This window comes from Delphinapterus leucas, chromosome 11, assembly GCF_059928025.1.
Source record: "Delphinapterus leucas isolate spDelLeu-1000000601 "Yukka" chromosome 11, BTC_Dleu_Yukka2, whole genome shotgun sequence".
Classification (NCBI taxonomy): domain Eukaryota; kingdom Metazoa; phylum Chordata; class Mammalia; order Artiodactyla; family Monodontidae; genus Delphinapterus; species Delphinapterus leucas.
In genome coordinates this window covers 42,434,847-42,453,740 of record NC_143139.1, presented here as the reverse complement: position 1 = coordinate 42,453,740, position 18,894 = coordinate 42,434,847, and the positions used below count along the sequence as shown (strand labels likewise).

At 47.5% G+C, this 18,894-nt stretch overlaps 1 protein-coding gene and 1 pseudogene across 1 annotated transcript; both read right to left on the bottom strand.

Annotated features, from left to right (window-relative positions):
• Window position 1: 1 nt before the first annotated feature.
• On the bottom strand, window positions 2–12,655 carry LOC149748006 (3-hydroxyisobutyrate dehydrogenase, mitochondrial pseudogene; annotated as a pseudogene).
• Window positions 12,232–18,443, bottom strand: AMHR2 (anti-Mullerian hormone receptor type 2). Its single transcript, XM_089921581.1, is given in 12 exon segments — window positions 12,232–12,369; window positions 12,657–12,950; window positions 13,845–13,981; window positions 14,144–14,291; window positions 14,481–14,653; window positions 14,796–14,910; window positions 16,443–16,673; window positions 16,789–16,919; window positions 17,056–17,130; window positions 17,402–17,593; window positions 17,896–18,078; window positions 18,380–18,443. Coding segments are annotated over 12 exon segments (1,866 nt in total). The 5' UTR covers window positions 18,429–18,443.
• Between the last annotated feature and the right edge of the window lie 451 nt (window positions 18,444–18,894).

Sequence of the window (18,894 nt, the reverse complement as noted above, 5' to 3'; positions counted from 1 at the left end):
AGAAGGCACCGTTTGCGGTAGGGGCGGAGCCAGGCGCTTCAGGACGCGGCAGTACAGAGGAGCGGGCGGGCCGGAAATTCCTGGGGGCGGGGCTAGGAGAAACCGGCTAGGAGAGGGCGGGGCCCGTTTCTGGGCGAAGTCCTTGAGTGCCTTGGGGAAACTCAACCCTTGACCTCTGAGCCCTTAGTCCAGTGGGTGCCACACCTTGTAATGTGAATATACTGTGATAAGCGGTATACAGACATATATATATATATGGACGGAGCGCTTAAGGAAGGGCGGAGAGCTGCTAAATCTCACCCCAAGCCTCAATATTGCCGCCTCCCTCTTAGTCCCCACAGGAAATAAGAAAACATTCTTGGGGAAAATACAGAGATCTCTAATCTCTCCTAGGATTCTCTATCTCAATTGCATAGCTCCGCCATCTGTCAAATTGCATAAACCAGAAACCAAGAAGTCATCCTGATGGCTCTCTCTTTCCTTCACCTTTCCCCCGCATCTCCTTCCAACTTCAGGAAGGGTCCGTTTTGTTTCCCAAATAAATCTAGAATCACTACACTTCTCTCCATCGTCTCTGCTCCCAGCCTACCATCATCTCTCAACTGGACTGCAGCAATGGCCTCTATTTTTTTAATAACACAATTAACAAGCTTGATTTAATGAATATATATAGAACCATACACCCAAAATTTAAAAATACTTATCCTTCTTAAGCATACATAAAACATTTTTAAAAATTGGTCTCAACTAATATAAGTCAAATTTCAGAGAATTGTGTATTATATACTGTATTCTTTGACCGCAACGTAAAATATAAATACAAATGAAACCGAGCAGGACCCTGTGGGGCCCTCACGGGTACAAAAACCTTTCCGTGTCCCCTTTTCTAGTTTGTAGGAAAAAGGGTTTAGCATCCTAGACCTTCCCTGAATTCCAAAGGGCAGATTCAAACAGTTGCTAATTAGGGAAGGGAGGGAATGCAGAAACAAAGGATGAACAGTCAAAAAACAATAGTGCATCAATAAAGCAGGGTCCTGGTTTCTCCTGAAGGTGAGACAGGCTGGGACCTGGGACCCTTTGCTGCAGTGCTGCAGTTTTTGCACCTGGACACACCTCTCCTCGAGCAACAAAATACAAAGAGACTGTACGGGACTAAAAATAATGTGCATGCACAGTTGGGGCAAATTCTGGACAAAAGATACAAAAGAGACCAAAAACCCAACTGCCACTTTTGAAGAGCCTGCAGCAAATGCAGGGTACTGCGCATGCCCCCGGCACACACCACCACCTAAGGGGTGGGCAAAACACCTAAGCCACCCCTCCAACCCGACCCCTGGACGCACCCCTACCCTCACCCCACATAAGGAACAAGCTCACCACCCACACCTCAGGGAGCGAGCCAGAGAGGGAACCTGTTGTACATTCTTGCTCCCCCCTGCTGTAGCAGGGGCCCCAGTAAAGCCTTGCCTGAATTTCTTGTCTGACCTCTGATCAATTTCTATTGATTAGGGAGGCCAAGAACCCTCATCTGTAACAAAGGGATATACATAACAATATATTTTTGAGTTATTCTGTGAAAACTAAGACCCCCACCCAGTTGGAGGATGGTAAATTCCAGCTGAGCACAAGATTCCTGGAATACCATCTCAGTTACCTCACCACCAACCAATTAGAAGAAAGTCACATGTCCTGCAGGCCTCGCCCCAAACTTTGCCTATAAAAACTCCTCCCCGATAAACATCAAAAAATTTGGGTCTTTTGAGCACAAACCACTGGTTCTCCTTGCTCAGTCCTGCAATAAACCTTTCTCTGCTCCAAACTCCAATGTTCTGGTTTGGCCTCACTGTGCGTCGGGCACATGAGCTTGTGTGCATTCAGCAACACAAACATACATTTGGAAGTTAAAAAAAAACAGTCTTGCAAATAACTTTGGGTCAAAGTATAATACATGATGGAAATTAAATACTTTGAACTCAACCATAATGAAAACATTACATCCCAAATTGGTGAGGTACAAAAAATTTGAAGATAAATTTTATACTGAGTTTGTCATCTTGAACTAAAATTTTTGATAGATTTTTAATTTTTTTAGATATTTATTTATTTATTTGGTTGCGCTGGGTCTTAGTTGCAGTGCATGGGATCTTCGTTGTAGCATGTGGGATCTTTAGTTGCGGCATGTGAACTCTTAGCTGCAGCATGTAGACTCTTAGTTGAGATATGTGGGATCTAGTTTCCTGACCAGGGAATGAACCCAGGCCCTCTGCATTGAGAGCGCAGAGTCAACCACTGGACCACCAGGGAAGTCCCAATTTTTTTTTTTTTTTTTTTTTTTTTTTTTTGCTGTACGTGTGGGCCTCTCACTGCTGTGGCCTCTCCCGTTGCGGAGCACCGGCTCCGGACGCGCAGGCTCAGCGGCCATGGCTCACGGGCCCAGCCGCTCCGCGGCATGTGGGATCTTCCTGGGCCGGGGCATGAACCCGTGTCCCCTGCAACGGCAGGCGGACTCTCAACCATTGTGCCACCAGGGAAGCCTGGAAGTCCCAATTTTTAATTTTTTAATTAAAATTTTTTTGTTATATATATTTTATTGAAATACAGTTGACATACAATATTATGTTTTACATAACCATAGTACATATTGATATATTTTTATATCAGGTTTGTGCTAAATATTTGAGATGAATTGGGACTGGCACTTTTTTTGTTTTTGTTTTTAACGCAATTTATATCTGAGTTACTTCTTCCTTGTAAGATCATTGAGTTTGAAAGAAATTATTGATGTGTCTATATGGGCATGATGCCTCTTAGAATTTAAATATTTAAAACTATTTCTTTTTTAAAGCAGCTTTATTGAAATATAGTTCATATACCATACAATTCACTCATTTAAAGGGTACAGTTCAATAGTTTTTAGCATATTCTGAGCTTGTGCAACCATTGCCATTATTTAATTTTAGAACATTTTTTGTCCCCCTTAAAATAATTCCACACCCCATTAGTAGTGAATCCTCATTCCCTCCCTACCTCTCCCCCATTCCGCCCAAGCCCTTAGCAACCACTAATCAATTTATAAATTCTCCTATTTTATACAAACGGAAAATTGTACAACATGTGGCCTGTCGTGACTGGCTTCTTTCACTTTGCATAATATTTCAACGTTCATCCATGTTGTAGTATGAATCAGTAGTTCATTCTTTTTTATGAAGGAAATACTGAATAATATGCCACTGTTTGGATATACCACATTTAGTTTATCCATTCATCAGCTGATGGACATTTGAATTGTTTTTACGTTTTGCCTATTATATATATCACTGCTATGAACATTCATGTACAAATTTGTGCATGACCATATGTGTTTTTTATTATCAGCATAGAAATGTATTTGAATTCAAAACTATATGGTTATATTTAGAATAATGTAATAATTATCTAAAACACATATCATCCTTGGCTCTGAAATAGTTCTAAAGATGTCATTCTTTTTTTTTTTTATGTGATTTTTTTGAAGTCAAAAAACATGTAGTAAGAATGTACAAGGATGACTGCCCTGGTGGCGCAGTGGTTAAGAATCCACTGGCCAGTGCTAGGGGACACAGCGTCGAGCCCTGGTCCGGGAAGATCCCACGTGCAGCAGAGCAACTAAGCCTGCGCACCACAACTACTGAGCCTGCGCTCTAGAGCCCGCGAGCCACAACTACAGAGCGCACAGGCCACAACTACTGAAGCCTGTGCGCCTAGAGCCCATGCTCCGCAACAACAGAAGCCACCTCAATGAGAAGCCTGGGTGCCGCAATGAAGAGTAGCTCCCACTCACTGCAACTAGAGAAAGCCCATGCAGCAATGAAAAACCAACACAGCCAAAAATAAATAAATAAATAAAATTACTAAAAAAAAAAAAAAGAATGTACAAGGGAACAAAAATATAAAAAACAAGTTCGCTGAGTATTGGGAGTTGTTACAAGAGAGACACACCAAGATAAATGTAACAGAGTCCAAATTATATACCATGCCGCAAGGCGTTCTCTTGCTTTATTAACTCCTAGAAAATAAATTAGTAACCTCAGTAATGCAAGAATACCACCACTTGGTTAAAAGGACAAACTTTCTGAGGGACACAGGTAGTAATTCACTATACTTCCCCTTTCTATAAGTCCTTTCTTCACACCAGTTTATTTTTGTTCCCCGAAAATATGTTTTATCCTTTAAAAAAAAAATGTGGTTTTATTTGTAAGTTGAAGTAAATAATATCCTGATTGAAATATGCAACTATTTAGTTAAAGATGCTCAGGGATAAAATTTTTGAAAAAGGTCAGCTTTAGCAGGGACCATCAGTAGCTAACAGAAAAAAAATTTCAGATATTATATGTTTGCTAAATGGATTTTTTAAAAAAAGGGCTTCCCTGGTGGCGCAGTGGTTGAGAGCCCGCCTGCCGATGCAGGGGACAACGGCTTCGTGCCCCGGTCCGGGAGGATCCCACATGCCGTGGAGCGGCTGGGCCCTGAGCCATGGCCGCTGGGCCTGCGCGTCCGGAGCCTGTGCTCCGCAACGGGAGAGGCCACAACAGTGAGAGGCCCGCGTACCGCAAAAAAAAAAAAAAAAAAAAGAATAAGCAGTTAAAAATGGGTGAAAAATCCCAGGGTTTACTGTGACCAAGACAATCAAAAGCAGACAGACCCATTTACTTGTGGAGCAAGCTATAAGGAGGTTCCAAGATAGACTCTGGTTTCCAACAGTGTCCACCGCCAAAGGGTAAACTCAGAATGTCTCCTCCTCTGTAGAAACTGGAACACGGATGAGCAGCCTTTCTCTGAGTAGCCCTTCACATACATCATCCTGTAGATCTGATGGGCTTGACTGCCCAGAATGATTGGGCTCTTTGTGCTAACCACAGAGTCTTGTGCTAATCCCAGATCCTTAGTCATGAGTGTTGTTCTGAATCCACCCTGATAGTTATTAGGCAAAGGAACTCCGTGAATCATGCCAGGTATGGGATTATAAGTATCACTTGACCAAAGCTGTCCTGAGCTCACATGTAGGATTTTAGCCAATGGTTTTGGGTCAAGCCCCAACCTGATTCCCAGATTCATAGCATCAGCAGTTCCAATCATACCATACCAGCAGCGTGTTTTAGCCGATCCTCACAGCCTGCCCAGTCCCAAGGGCTCCCAATGCACCACATTGGAGCCCTTGCACCCCAGCAACTCTTGGGCAGCAGCAAATTCATCTGTGATTCCTCCCACCATAAACATTAGGTTCCCAGACTGAGCAGCTCCGACACCACCAGAAACAGGGGCATCCATGAAAATTGCTCCCATTTTCTCAACTTTTTGGCCAATTCTTTCGAAACTGTAGGATCAATAGTACTGGAGTCTATTAATAGTGAGCCTTTCTTCACTTTTGTTGGAATTCCATTTGCTCCAGAATAAGCTTCTATTGCACTGATACTGGTGGGCAACACTGTAATAATTCCGTCAGCTTTTTTGGCTACATCTGCTGGGGAAGACACTACCTGTATACCTGCATCGAGAAATTCTTTGCATGCATCAGGGAACACATCATAAATAACAAGCGGATAGCCATGTTTCATGAGATTTTTTTGCCATTGGATGCCCCATTTGCCTAGTCCAGTGAATCCAGCTGGAATCTTAGAAGCCATTGACCTAGGACACACCACTGCAAGGCTGGCCCCTGCCAGCGGCTCCAGTAGGGAGGCCCGAGGCCCTCCACAGAGCTGTAAGGAGGCTGCCTTGCCGCCCTGGCTCATCCACTGACTGTGAGGGTGTGTGGGGACGCGTGCAACCACCATGTTTTCAATTCTGTTGGGTATTTACTTAAGGGAGGAATTGCTAGGTAATACGGTAACTGTATGTTTAACTTTTTTGAGGAACTGCCAGACTACTTTCCAAAATAGCCACACCATTTTATACCCCCACCAGCAATGTATAAGTGTTCCAATTACCCCACATCTGCACCAGCACTTGTTGCTGTCTGTCTTTATTAGTATAGCCATGCTAGTGGGTATGAAGTGGTGTTTCATTAAATGTCCTGTCAGCATCCACTCTGGCCCTCTTCTAATTCATTCTCCCACCTCAGAAATTGTTTTCTAAAGCCAACTGTGACATCACCCTACTGCTTAAGATTGTTCAACGGCTTTGCATTATCCTTAAGACAAAGGTGGAAAGTATTTTTACATGTACGTATTCATTTTTGTTGAATAGGTAATATGTTCACATGCTTTGAAAACCAAAAAGGACCAAGAGGTAGAAAGTGAAAAGTCTCCCTCCCACTCTTGTTCTCCTTTACCCAGCCTCCCCCAACCCACATAGCCCACACAACCACATAACTCGTTTCTTATATATACTTCCACAGTTTCTTCATTACAATCAAGCAAATACTGATATAAATTTATATCCCCTCTTTTAAGTATACAAACAGCAAACTATGCAGAGTTTAATTTGCAACTTTTCCCCCCACTTAATATATCTTGGGGATGTTTCCATACCAGTCAGCACAGTGCGTCTTCAGTCTTTTTCACAACCCTATTTGATTCTTTTGTATGACGTGCCATAATCAATTTAACCAGTCAAAAGATATTTGTGTTATTTTCAATCTTCTGCTACTAAAAACAATGCTGCAACAAATAACCTGACAAATATGTCATTTTACATATTTTTACTTTTTTATAGGTATTGATGAATTACCCTCCATAGAGGTTATATTTATTTACATTCTCACCAGCAATACATGAGTGTCTGTTTCCTCCAACTTGTCCAACAAAAAAATACTCAAAATCTTATTACTGCAACGTCTGCAGTGGTCTGGCCCTGCTACCTTGCTGGTCTCCTCTCATACTACTCACCCCTGGCTTTCTGCTCTTCAGCCCCTAGGCTTCTTTCATCCCTCCAGAAGATCTTGGTTCCATTTGCAGGAGGGCCTTTGCACTTGCTGCTTCTGCAGCCTGGAATGCTCTCCCTATCTCTCTCCACTTTGCCTAACTAAATCCTGCTCATTCATCAGCTCTCAGCTCCAGGATCACTTCTTCAGGGAAGCCTCCTTGACACCCTAGTCAGGTAAAACTCCTTTGTTGCAGCCTCTAGTCGAATCTTGTCTTTCCTTTAGCACGCCTATCTCAGTTTATAATTAGACATGAATCAGTAATTACTTAATGTTAGCTTCCTACGTTAGACTGTAAGCTTCTTGAAAGTAAGGACACTTAACAGTTCACACAGTGCCTGGTACATAGGATGGTATAAATGAATACACTGTTAAATAAATAACTACATGAATGAATGAATGAACAAATGGACAAAGAGGAATAGAGCAAGGTGGTTCTGGAGTTAGAGAGACCTGTATTCAAATCCTGACTTCGACACTTATTATGTGACCTTGAATAAGTTATTTAACCTCAATTCCCTCATTTGTAAAACAGTGGCAATGGTACCTACCTCATAGGGTTGTGATGAGATAATCGTGTGTCTGTCACATAATAATTACTTACTATATGCTACCATGTATTACTATCATGATTCTTGTTAATATTAAGAACTTTTACTGTTAGACTAGGATGATTTTAACCTCTCTTCAGGACCCTCATAGGTTGCCAATATCCTCCATACCTCTCTTCACCTACCTGCTAGTTGGGAAATTCTTCCTCAGATTTAAACTCAGATTTTTTTTTTTTCCCACTCCAAGCAGCTTGTGGGATATTAGTTCCCTGACTAGGGATGGAACCCGTGACCCCTGCTGTGGAAACACAGAGTCCTAACCACTTGACTGTCAGGGAATTCCCTAAAGGCAGATTATTTAAAAAGCGTTTCAATAATGCTTGCAAAGCTCATTTCTCTGATTCATTAAATCACTGATGATTTACCATGCTTCTGTCATTCATTCATTCAACAAATATTTCTCAAGCTATCCAGGTACTGTTCTAAGCACTAGGGATAGAGTGAAAACACAGAGGAAAAATCCTTGCCTTCAGCGAGGGAATAACTTGATGGGAGAGGCAGAATATAAATAAATATATAATAAAATGTCAGATAGTGATGTGTACTATGTAGAAAAATTAATTGAAATAAGGGGAGGGGCTGTGGTGCCAGTATTTACAGATCCTTGTAAGCCATGGGAAAGAGTTTAGATTTTATTCTAAGTGTGAATGGAAGCCTCTGGAGGGTTATGAGCAAAGGAATGACATGATCTGATCTTCATTTTAAAAAAGTCATTCTGTAAACCAATGTCTATAGAAGCATTATTCATAACAGCCCAAAGATGGAAACAACCCAAATGTCCATCAGCAGATGAATGGATAAACAAAATGTGGTATATGCATGCACTGGAATAGTATTCAGCCCTAAAAAGGAGGGAGAGTCTGACACATGCTACACTATGGATTAACCTTGAAGATATTATGCTGAGTGAATTAAGCCAGGCACAAAAAGACAAATGCTGTATGAGTCCACTTATATGAAGTACCTAGAGTAGTCAAATTCATAGAGACAGAAAGTAATCAGCAGGGACTGGAGGCAGTGGGGAATGGAGATTGATTGTTTAATAGGCACAGAATTTAAGTTTAGAAAGATGATATACAGAGTGAATGTATTTAACGTCACTGTGCTGTACGCTTAAAAATGGTTAAAATGGTAAAATAATAATAATAGTAATTATTATTATTATTCTGGCTACTGTGTGGTGAAAGAACAAAATAGGGAGAAATGGTTAAAGTGGAAGCAGAGAACCCAGTTAGGAGGCTACGACTGTACTCCAGAGAAGGAATGGTGGTGGCTTGGATGGAAGTTGTAGGGATGATCAGGAGGGGTCAGACTCTGGGTATTTTTTTTTTTTTTTAATCGAAGTATAGTTGATTTACCAGGTATTTTTTTTTAAGGTAGAGCTTAGCAGATTTGGACTGGAGGTAGAGGTGAAAGAAACAGAGAAATGAAGGATGAACCCAAGAATATTGAGCAACTAGGAAATAATTGTGTCATTTACTGAAATAAGACGGGGGAGGAGCAGATGTGAATACTTTTGGACAAAGTTAAGTTTAGGATGGCTATCAGATATCCAAGTGGAAGTGTTAAGAAGGCAGTTGGATTTGGCAGTCTGGCGCTCAGGGAGAGGTCTTGTCTGAAGAGAAAAAAATCGAGAGTTATCAAGGTATCTAAAGGAGCCAGTAAGCCAGAAAGAGAAAAACAAATATCGTATATTAATGCATATATGTGGAATCTAGAAAAATGGTACGGATGAACCTATTTGCAGGGCGGGAATAGAGACACAGGCATAGAGAATGGACATGTGGACACGGCGGGGATAGGAGAGGGTGGGACAAATTAGGAGATTAGGATTGACATATATACACTACCATGCGTAAAATAGCTAGCGGGAACATGCTATAGAGCACAGGAAGCTCAGCTCAGTGCTCTGTGATGACCTAGATGGGCGGGATGGGGGGTGTGGGAGGGAGGTCCAAGAGGGAGGGGATATAGGTATTCATAAAGCTGATTCACTTCATTGTACAGCAGAAACTAACACAACATTGTAAAGCAATTATACTCCAATAAAAATAAGTAAATAAACAAATAAAGGAGCCAGATAGGGACTTCCCTGGTGGTCCGGTGGTTAAGAATCCACCTTCCAATGCAGGGGACACAGGTTCAATTTCTGGTCGGGGAACTAAGAACCCACATGCTGTGGGGCAGCTAAGCCCGCACGTCACAACTACTGAGCCCATGCGCCACAACTAGAAAGCCTGCATGCTCTGGAGCCCATGCACTCTGGAGCCCATGCGCCACAACTACAGAACCTGTGCGCCACAACTAGAGAGCCCATGTGCCGCAACTAATGAGCCCAAGCACTCTGGAGCCCACGTGCCACAACTAGAGGGAAGCCCTCGCACTGCAACAAAGAGCCCGTGTGCCACAACTAAGACCTGACACAGCCAAAAATAAATAAATAAATATTTTTAACAAATAAAAATTTTTTAAAATTCAAGGAGCCAGATAAGCTCAGCCAGGGAGCAGGGGTAGCCAGAGTAGAAAAGAGGGCCCAGCCCATGGACTCAGGCCTGCCAATATTTAGAAACTGGCAAGAGAAGAGGAATGAGCAGAGGATAAGAAAGGATACAGATTTTCACCTTCTTCAGTGAGGAAGTGGAAAATCAGAGGAAAATGTGAAGAAAAGATTCAAGGAGGGAGCTATCAAATGTTCAAATGCTGCTGATAAATTATGTAGGATGCAGACTGAGAACTGGCCATTGGGTTTTGCACGAATAGTGAACTTTTTAAAATAAATTTATTTATTCATTTATTTATTTATTTTGGCTGCGTTGGGTCTTCGTTGCTGCGTGTGGGCTTTCTCTAGTTGCAGCGATCAGGGCCTACTGTTCGTTGCAGTGCACGGGCTTCTCACTGCGGTGGCTTCTCCTGTTGTGGAGCACGGGGGCTCTAGGTGTGTGGGCTTCAGTAGCTGCGGCATGCGGGCTCAGTAGTTGTGGCTTGCGGGCTTAGTTGCTCCGCGGCATGTGGGGTCTTCCCGGACCAGGGATCGAACCCGTGTCCCCTGCATTGGCAGGTGGATTCTTAACCACTGCGTCACCAGGGAAGTCCCAAGAATAGTGAACTTTTTAAGAGTGGTTTTTGTTTTTTTTTTAAGATGTTGGGGGTAGGAGTTTACTAATTAATTTATTTTATTTTTTTGCTGTGTTGGGTCTTCGTTTCTGTGCGAGGGCTTTCTCTAGTTGTGGCAAGCAGGGGCCACTCTTCATCGCGGCGCGCGGGCCTCTCACTATCACGGTCTCTCTTGTTGCGGAGCACAGGCTCCAGACGCGCAGGCTCAGTAGTTGTGGCTCACGGGCCTATCGCTCCGCGGCACGTGGGATCTTCCCGGACCAGGGCTCGAACCCGTGTCCCCTGCATCGGCAGGCGGACTCTCAACCACTGCGCCACCAGGGAAGCCCTAAGAGTGGTTTTAATTACATTCTAGGGCTGAAATTTTGCCTGCAACGAATTGAGAAGAGAACGAAACGTGAGAAGGTGGAGGCAGTAAATAAAAGCAATTCTTCCAAGGAGTGTTGGTAAACAAGAAGCAGAGAAATGGAGCAGTAATCATAAGAGAATGGGAGAAAAAAAAAAAGAGGATGGGCAGTCTGGGAAGGGCTTTTTAAGATGGGAGAGTTTAAATCATGTTTGTAAACTGATGTGAATAATCCAGTAGAGAGAAAAAATGCTTTTGCTGGAGAAAGAAGGGATAACTGAAGGAGCAAATTTCCTGTGACCAGGAAAAGAGGGGTTCAAGTTTACATGAGGAGACATTGACCCTAGATAGGACAGTTCACTTAGTACAGTGTAGTGGTTGAGAGAATGACCTCTTGTTACCTGAAAACTGGGTTCACCTCTTGGTAGGTGTCAAGCCAAAAGACACAAGCAAGCCAAAGAAGAAGGAAGAAGAAGGAAGGATTTATTGCTTGCAGCAAGTAAGGAGAACACTGGGAATCTGTCCCAAAGCAGTGTTTCCCTGAACAGCAAAATTGGGGAATTTTTAAGCTAAGGGTACATGCATATTCATGAAGGGGCTTGAGCAGAGGAAAATTCAGCATAGAAGTGGGGCAAAGGTTGACAGAGTCCAGCTTTAGTTGAAGTCATGAGTGTCAGAAAAGGTGAACATCATCATTCCATTCTCCACCTTGGTGGGAGCCTGCAGAACTTATCAGATTGTTATATATACCCCTTGAGGAGGAATTAGGACTCTGTTTTATCCCTGAACTATTGTTTCTTGACAGCTTTTCCTTTGTTCCTGCATTCCCTCAATTCCCTTAAGATCTTTTTTTTTTTTTTTTTTTGGCTGCGTTGGGTCTTTGTTGCTGCACGTGGGCTTTCTCTGGTTGCAGCGAGCAGGGGCTATATTCTTCGTTGCGGTGCGGTGGTTTCTCTTTGTTGCAGAGCACGGGCTCTAGGCACATGGGCTTCAGTAGTTGTGGTGCACGGGCTTTGTTGCTCTGTGGCATGTGGGATCTTCCCGGACCAGGGATTGAACCCCTATCCCCCGCATTGGCAGGTGGATTCTTAACCCCTGTGCCACCAGGGAAGTCCTCCTTGCAGTTTCTTACTGCACCACATGACAGTACAGCTCACTGGGCCAGAAATGTCCTACTGCTCCAACACTCCTGGAAAACTCCTGGTCCTCAAGACACATCTCAAGCATCCTGTGCTCTGTGAGGCCTCCCCACTCAAGCCTCAGGAGAGGATACTGCCCCAGGACACTGTATGGGTGGCCAACAAAATGAGCTGTGGGTCTCGGAGCAGTTTCAGAGCAGCAATTTCATCTTTCTCATCCTTTTCCCAGTGCCAGTGTGAGATCCCACCAAATAAAGGCTTATGAAAGAGAAGGAAAAGGAGAGAGACAGGAATGCAGGATCACTGGAAGGGAGGAAGGCCTCAGGACCAGGACATAGAGTCAGGGAAGCTGACTTTATCTCTTTCCTGTGCACACCCCTCCCCCCACCAGTCACTGTTCAGAAGCAGTGGATTGGATACCCAGGGAAGGATCCATCCAAGCATTTGACAAGTAGGAAAGGCCGTGGTGAGGCAGAGCAGACAGGTATCTGATCACCATATTTATGTTTCCATGTACACCGACTCTACATAGACTGCATATTTACGCATGAGAACTGGTACTGGCAGGTTGAGGATTTCTGGAACAAGGGCCTTGCTGAACACTCAAGTGGCAGACACTCAGCTGAGGCCTACGAGGGAGAATGGCAGGGCGGAGGAGTGGAGAGACGGTCTTCTGGGTAGAGAGGTGGGCAGCCATGTGGACAGCCCTGTGGGAAGGGGTGGGCCTCCTGAGGACGGGCCAGGGAAGCCAGGCGCTGCTGTACACACTCAGCTGTCAGCCGTGCTTCTGGGTCTGCATCCCAGGAGTCCTCCAGGAGTTCTCTCAGGCCGCCAGGGTCCTGGGAAGAATGACCAGGAGGCAGGCTTTACCCCAGGATCCTGAGTGGCCCCATGAGCGGCCCCAGGGTTAAAAGGTATATATCATGGCCCCGTTCTCAACACTCCTCTGACCCTTCCTGGAGCCTTCTTCCTCCCCTTCACTGAAATCCAGCCCTTTGCATCTTGTTCCCTGTGAGACAGGTTCTCTCCAAAGAGTCCACCTTTTCCTCTGAGGAGCTAATTCAGGTTAATTAATGGCTTACCGTGCTGACGGGAAATTACTCTCCTTCCTCTCAGGCAATCAGGGTCTTCTACAAACAATGCCTGGGTCTTTGTTATCTAACCCAACAGACACTTGTGCAGTGGAAACTTCAGATCAGGTAGCAGAAGAATGGGCTTCCTGTTAGGAAACTATTTTCCTCAGAAACCCTGAAATTTCACTATTAGGCCACTGTTTTAACCCTTTATACTTAGTTCTGGCTTTTATTGGGTCATGTCAGAAACACAGATGTGTAGGATAAAATGAGGAATTATTGGATTAAATGTTGGGCTCCAGTGTACTAGGAGAGGAGCCATCTTGGGGGCAGAGCTCAGGGCAGAAGCAAAGCCAAGGAGGGCTTCCTGGAGGAAGGAACTGAGGAACAGGGCAAACTGATGATGGAGAGAAGAGAGACAGACAAAGCAAGACTGAGCAAGAGGAAGGTGTGTGTCTCAGGAATGGGCTGTGTGAGACTTATGGTGGAAGGGGATGAACTGAGGTTCAGAGCAAGTTTGCCCTGCTCCAGCTGACCATGAGCCAGGAGGGTGGGAGATGAGAGGGCATAGGAGTAGGTGGGCTGGTCCTGGTGGACAAGTCCTTGAAGCCCGTGCCAGGACTCTGCAGGTCCCCAGCCCACCAGCCTGTGGCCTCTTACTGTGGCAAAGCAGCACCAGGTGGATGGGATGTGAGGGCGCCTTCTCTCCTCCACTGCCAAGGTCCACAGCTCACAGGTGGTAGGGGTGCTACCCAGTTCTGCCTCATAGGCCAGTTGGAAGGGTGGTGTTCTGCTGTCTGGGAAAAGGCACAGGGGGTGTCAGCTAACCCGAGGGGGTGCCTTCTTGCGGAACGGCCAAGAGGAAGAAGGGAAGAGCCTCCTGGGTCAGGAGGTAGGTGGGTCTGGAATGGGTGGGTGGGGCATGAGGGGAGCAAGGCCACTGTCACATCCAACCTTACCGGGTCTCAAATCTGGGCAGCGGCTCATGATCTCCCACAGGAGCAGAGCCAGAGAGTAAACATCAGCTCGCCGGAGGGCCGTGCCCCAGTCCTGTAGGTCCAGAGTCTTGTCCAAGAGCTCCGGTGCCATGTACCTCTGGGTGCCAGCCTAGACAGCAAGGCATGGAGGGCCAACAATCATCACCACGGCACTCCTCACCACACAGTGGTCCATGCAACAACCCCCCAAGTAGACTCAGCAACATCCCACGTGCTATAGGTGCTGCCGCACTGTTGTCCCATCTTCATCAGCACCACCACCAGCATCCTGGGGCTCACCCTTATCCAGAGTACTGACCTCCATGATGGCAGCTGGGCCTCGGGGTTGAGTAGGAGCCCAGGTTGGGGGCTGGGCAAGGCCAGGGAGCACCAAGGCGAGGCCCAGGTCTCCAATGGCGCATGACCCATCATCCCGAATGAGCACATTCTGGCTGCTCAGATCCCGGTGGGCGATACCTGGTTTATATTGGCCTGTGGAAGAAACCAGGTTGAAGGGACATGAATCTTCTTCCTCTCTCTTTTTGACCCAATCCTTCCCCTCCAAGCTAAGGGAAAATCAGAAACAGCGGTGTGGCTCCTGACTCCCATGGCTTCCTGCCCCTAGCTCACCCACCATCCTGCCAGCGTTCCTCATGGAGAAACGCCAGGCCCTGAGCCAGGGACAGTGCCATCCGCAGGGAACTTCCCCAGTCACTGGTGTGCTGGGCCAAGTAGTGGCACAGGGAACCCTGGGGAGAAGCAGAGAGAAGAGAGGGACACACAAAGCTGGAGGTGGCTGATCCACCCCAGGGAGCAGAGATCAATTGATCCCCCTGCATCTCCCAGCAGACTTACACACCGACACACCCAGAGCAAGGCAGCAGGCAGTGGAGGAGTGAGCACGTGCATCAGTTGGATTGACAGGAAAAACAGTAGCTCTAGTTCAAGTGCCCCGAGCACTTACTGCGTGCCAGGCCTCCTGTAGCCCTCACTACAACCCTGGAGGTAGGTACTCCTGTCACTCCTGTTTTACAGATGAGGAGTTTGCTGGAACTCCCTGGGCAAGAGAGTAGCAGAGCTTGACCCTCAGCAGTCTGACTCCAGCATCACTCACCTTTAGCCACCTCATACTGCCTCACAGGACTTGGGGTAAAGACAGAAACAGAAGAGGCAGAGCGGGTTAGGCGGGGCACCCTCGTGAACCACCTGGCCTGAGGTGTCACCCTGTAGCCGAGCGCGGATGGGGAGAGCCGTTGGGTAGGAGAGCAGCTGGCAGGGAGCAACTGGGAATTGGAGGGAAAGGAGCAATAGAGTCCCTCATTCTGCAAACATTACTGAGCACTTTCAGTGTGCCAGGAAAGGTAAACAAACAAACAAAACTAAAAAAGCAGTGATTTTCGAGCTAGGCAGTGAGGTACATTGGTCAAAGAAGGGACTTGCCGGAATTCAAGATTTCAGAGGTGAAGGAATTACAGGTGCTGATAAAGTCCCACGTCCTTAGCAGGCCCACAAGGCCAGTGTGGTCTGGCCCCTGCCTACCGATTACTCTTCATCCTCTCTTATAGGACCTTTACTTTTTTTTTTTTAAATATTTACTTATTTGGTTGCACCCGGGTCTTAGTTGTGGCAGGTGGGCTCCTTTAGCTGCATCTCGCGGGCTCCTTAGCTGCAGCACGGGACTTCTTACTTGTGGCATGAAAACTTTTATTTGCAGCACACACGTGGGATCTAGTTCCCTGGCCAGGGATCGAACCCAGGCCCCCTGCATTGGGAGCGCAGAGTCTTACCCACTGCACCACAAGGGAAGTCTCTCTTGTAGTGCCTTTTCTTTCTGCACTTAACGCGCTTGACATTTTACACATCTTTTTGTGTTTGCTTGATCCATTTCTGCTTCCCTACTACTCTATAAAATCTGGAAAGGCAGGGACTGGGTGTGTTTTTCCTAGCACAGGAAGTGCGACATATAGTTCATAAACATTAGTTGAATGCCTGGAGGTAATTCTTTAACAATGGTTTTCCTTGAGGTTGGGAATACGAATTGTTTTGATTTCTCCCTTTTCTTGTCAATGTTAAGTCAAAAACGTTAGCAAGTACTGCTTATAATAATAAAAGGTAAAAACAATACAAATCACTTTTAATGTTCTACAGAAAAGGAAATCTAAACAATAAGAATAAAGCAAAAGAATAAGCGTGGACAGGGCCTCGCTGCCATCCAGCACCCCCGCCCCGACGCCTTCCCACACACAGGCAAACACACACATATGCGCTCCTCAGCACTCACCTTGGGGTGTAGTTCCAGTACCAGCAGGGGCCCACAGGGCAGGGGACCAGGGCTGCCCCTGCTGGCGGTGATCAAGCGGACAATGTGGTCATGCCGTAGGCCCGGCAGCCCGTACAATGCTCTCTCAGCTTGGAACTGGGCCACAGCCCTCAGGGGGAAGGCCTTGATGGCTACCAGCTTGCCTTGCAGCCGCCCGGCCCACACCACTGCGTGACCTCCTTCCCGGATTACCTGGTGAGGACATGGTGCTGGGTGTGGGCCCCAGCTAGGAGCAGAGCCAGGCTTCCTCCCCAGCACACCCTCGGAGAGCGCCCAGAGGAGCCCGCCGCCCACCCTCCCCGGGCACCTGGGAGAAGCACAGCTCGGGCAGCTCCGGCAGCTCGGCACTCCAGTCCCTGCCTGAGTGTGGCTCCGGCTCCGGCTCTGGCCCTGGCTCTGGCCCACCGTGCACTGGGCAGGCCTTCCGTTGTAGCAGGGCTGAGGCAGAGGAGAGCCTTAGGGCCGGGGTGCATGGGTATGGAGACTGGGAAGGGGGCTTTGTGGGAAGTGATGGGGGTCAGGGCGCTGGGACAGTGTGTTGGGGTCACAAGGGAGGGGTGGGGCAGATTAGTACCCAAGATGATGTTGCTCAGCAGCAGCAGGAGAAGGAGCAGCCCCAGGAGCACCAGTGCCGTCCAGATGGACTCGCCTGGACGTTAAAGCAAGAACGCGGGCTGGATGAGCCCTGCCCCAAATCGTGCTCTCTGCTCCTCTCCCGCTCCTCAGAGAAGTTGCTTCTCCACCCGCCCCCACCCTGGTCACAAGCCCCTTTATCTCCCAGTCACCAGGGCAACCAACTTCTCAAGGCCAGGAGGAGGAACGCTTGGGATGGGGGGTAGGGTGAGAATTGGCCCTGGTTCTACCTCTCATTCTAACCTGGGCTCCAGCCCCCACCTGGCTCCAGCATCCTGGGTGGCTACCTGGGATGGCCTTGGGACCCTGGGAACCAGGTGTCCCAGGGCTCCCCAGACGAGGCAGATGGCTGTAATTGGCATTGCAGAAGTCAGTGCCACAGGAGCAGGTGAAGAGAGTAAAGCTGGGACTAGGATGGGCTCGGGGGCTCGGATCACAGTGGGGGGACTCACAGCCTGGCTCATCACTGTCTCGGCATCCTGGTGGGATGGGATTGGGAGAAGAGGAGAGAAAGGGGGCGAGAGAGAGAGAGAGAGAGAGAGAGAGAGAGAGAGAGATAGAGAGAGAGAGAGAGAGAGAGTGTAAGAGTGAGCATAACGGGGGTCTGGGAACACGGAGGGGGTCCCTTCTCTATCAGAGGCGTCCCTTCCATCTCTTACGGGCTTTTCTTTCCCTCCACACATTCCCTTTCTACTCCTCTCCTCAGCTGCCACCCCCGCCCCCCGCAGGATGTGCCTCTCTCCCCCACTGGCTATCGCCTGCCATGTGCTGTGCCACTCACCTTGCATCTCCACCTGTGCCTGGTCTTGGGTCAGGTTCCAGATCCCAAAGCAGCAGCGGCTGTAGAGGCAGCGGATAACCCTGGGGGGCCCTGGTCCTGCATCTAGCAGCTTCCCCAGATCCTTGGTGCTTCCCCGCACTCCAGGGGCCTCAAAGAACACACAGGTCCGCCTGCCTGGGGGTGCTGCGGCCCAGGGTAAGGAGAGGGGAGGGTTCGAGATGAGAGTGAATGCAGGGGCAAAAACAGCAGCCAAAGAGAGACAAAACATGTTTTATATCCCAGGGCCAGCCTGGTAAAGCCACAGGAGGAAACAGGGTCAGCAGAGGCCTGGAACCTGACCCCCACCAAGGGGACCCATAGCTGTACCCGTCACCTTCACTTGCCCACCCCATCACCACTCTTCCAAAGGGGTGGCTGCTGCTTCAAGTGCCCCCTCCTTTAATGGGTAGGTGGAAGGACCCTGCTCCTCCCTGTAGACACTTACCTTGCACAGCTGTGGGAAGCAGTGCCCAAAGCCCCAGAATCCCCAGCATCTTGCAGTGGGAGGTGGGGAGCATGAGCCAACACAGCTGCCCCTGGCCAGAGCTTCCTTCAGATGCGGGCACCGTGGGGCTTCTGATCCTTCAGTCCCCAACTCCGCCCCCTCCCTCTTCCCAGTCTTTGTGGGGGAGACGGCTGCTGAGGGGGAGAGGATGGGTGTGGGGAGAAGCAGGGAGAGAGAGGGAGCAGCAGAGAACCAATCTCACGTCTTCCTCTCTTCAGCCACCTCCTCTTTTCTCTGTAGAGTGGGAGGAGGGCGCCTTAGTGGTCCCGCTGAGAACCCAGCAATGCCTAATTTCAAACCTCTGCCCTTTGCTGACCCTAGGACGAAATGCTGGATCCTGTCAGCCCTTCCCAGGCTGGAAACCAAAGAGAGGTCAAGTGCTCAGACCCATTCAGCTGTGCCCAAGAGCCTTTCTAGCCCTTATTTTCTGGGCTCAGATCTGCAGTTCCCTGGGC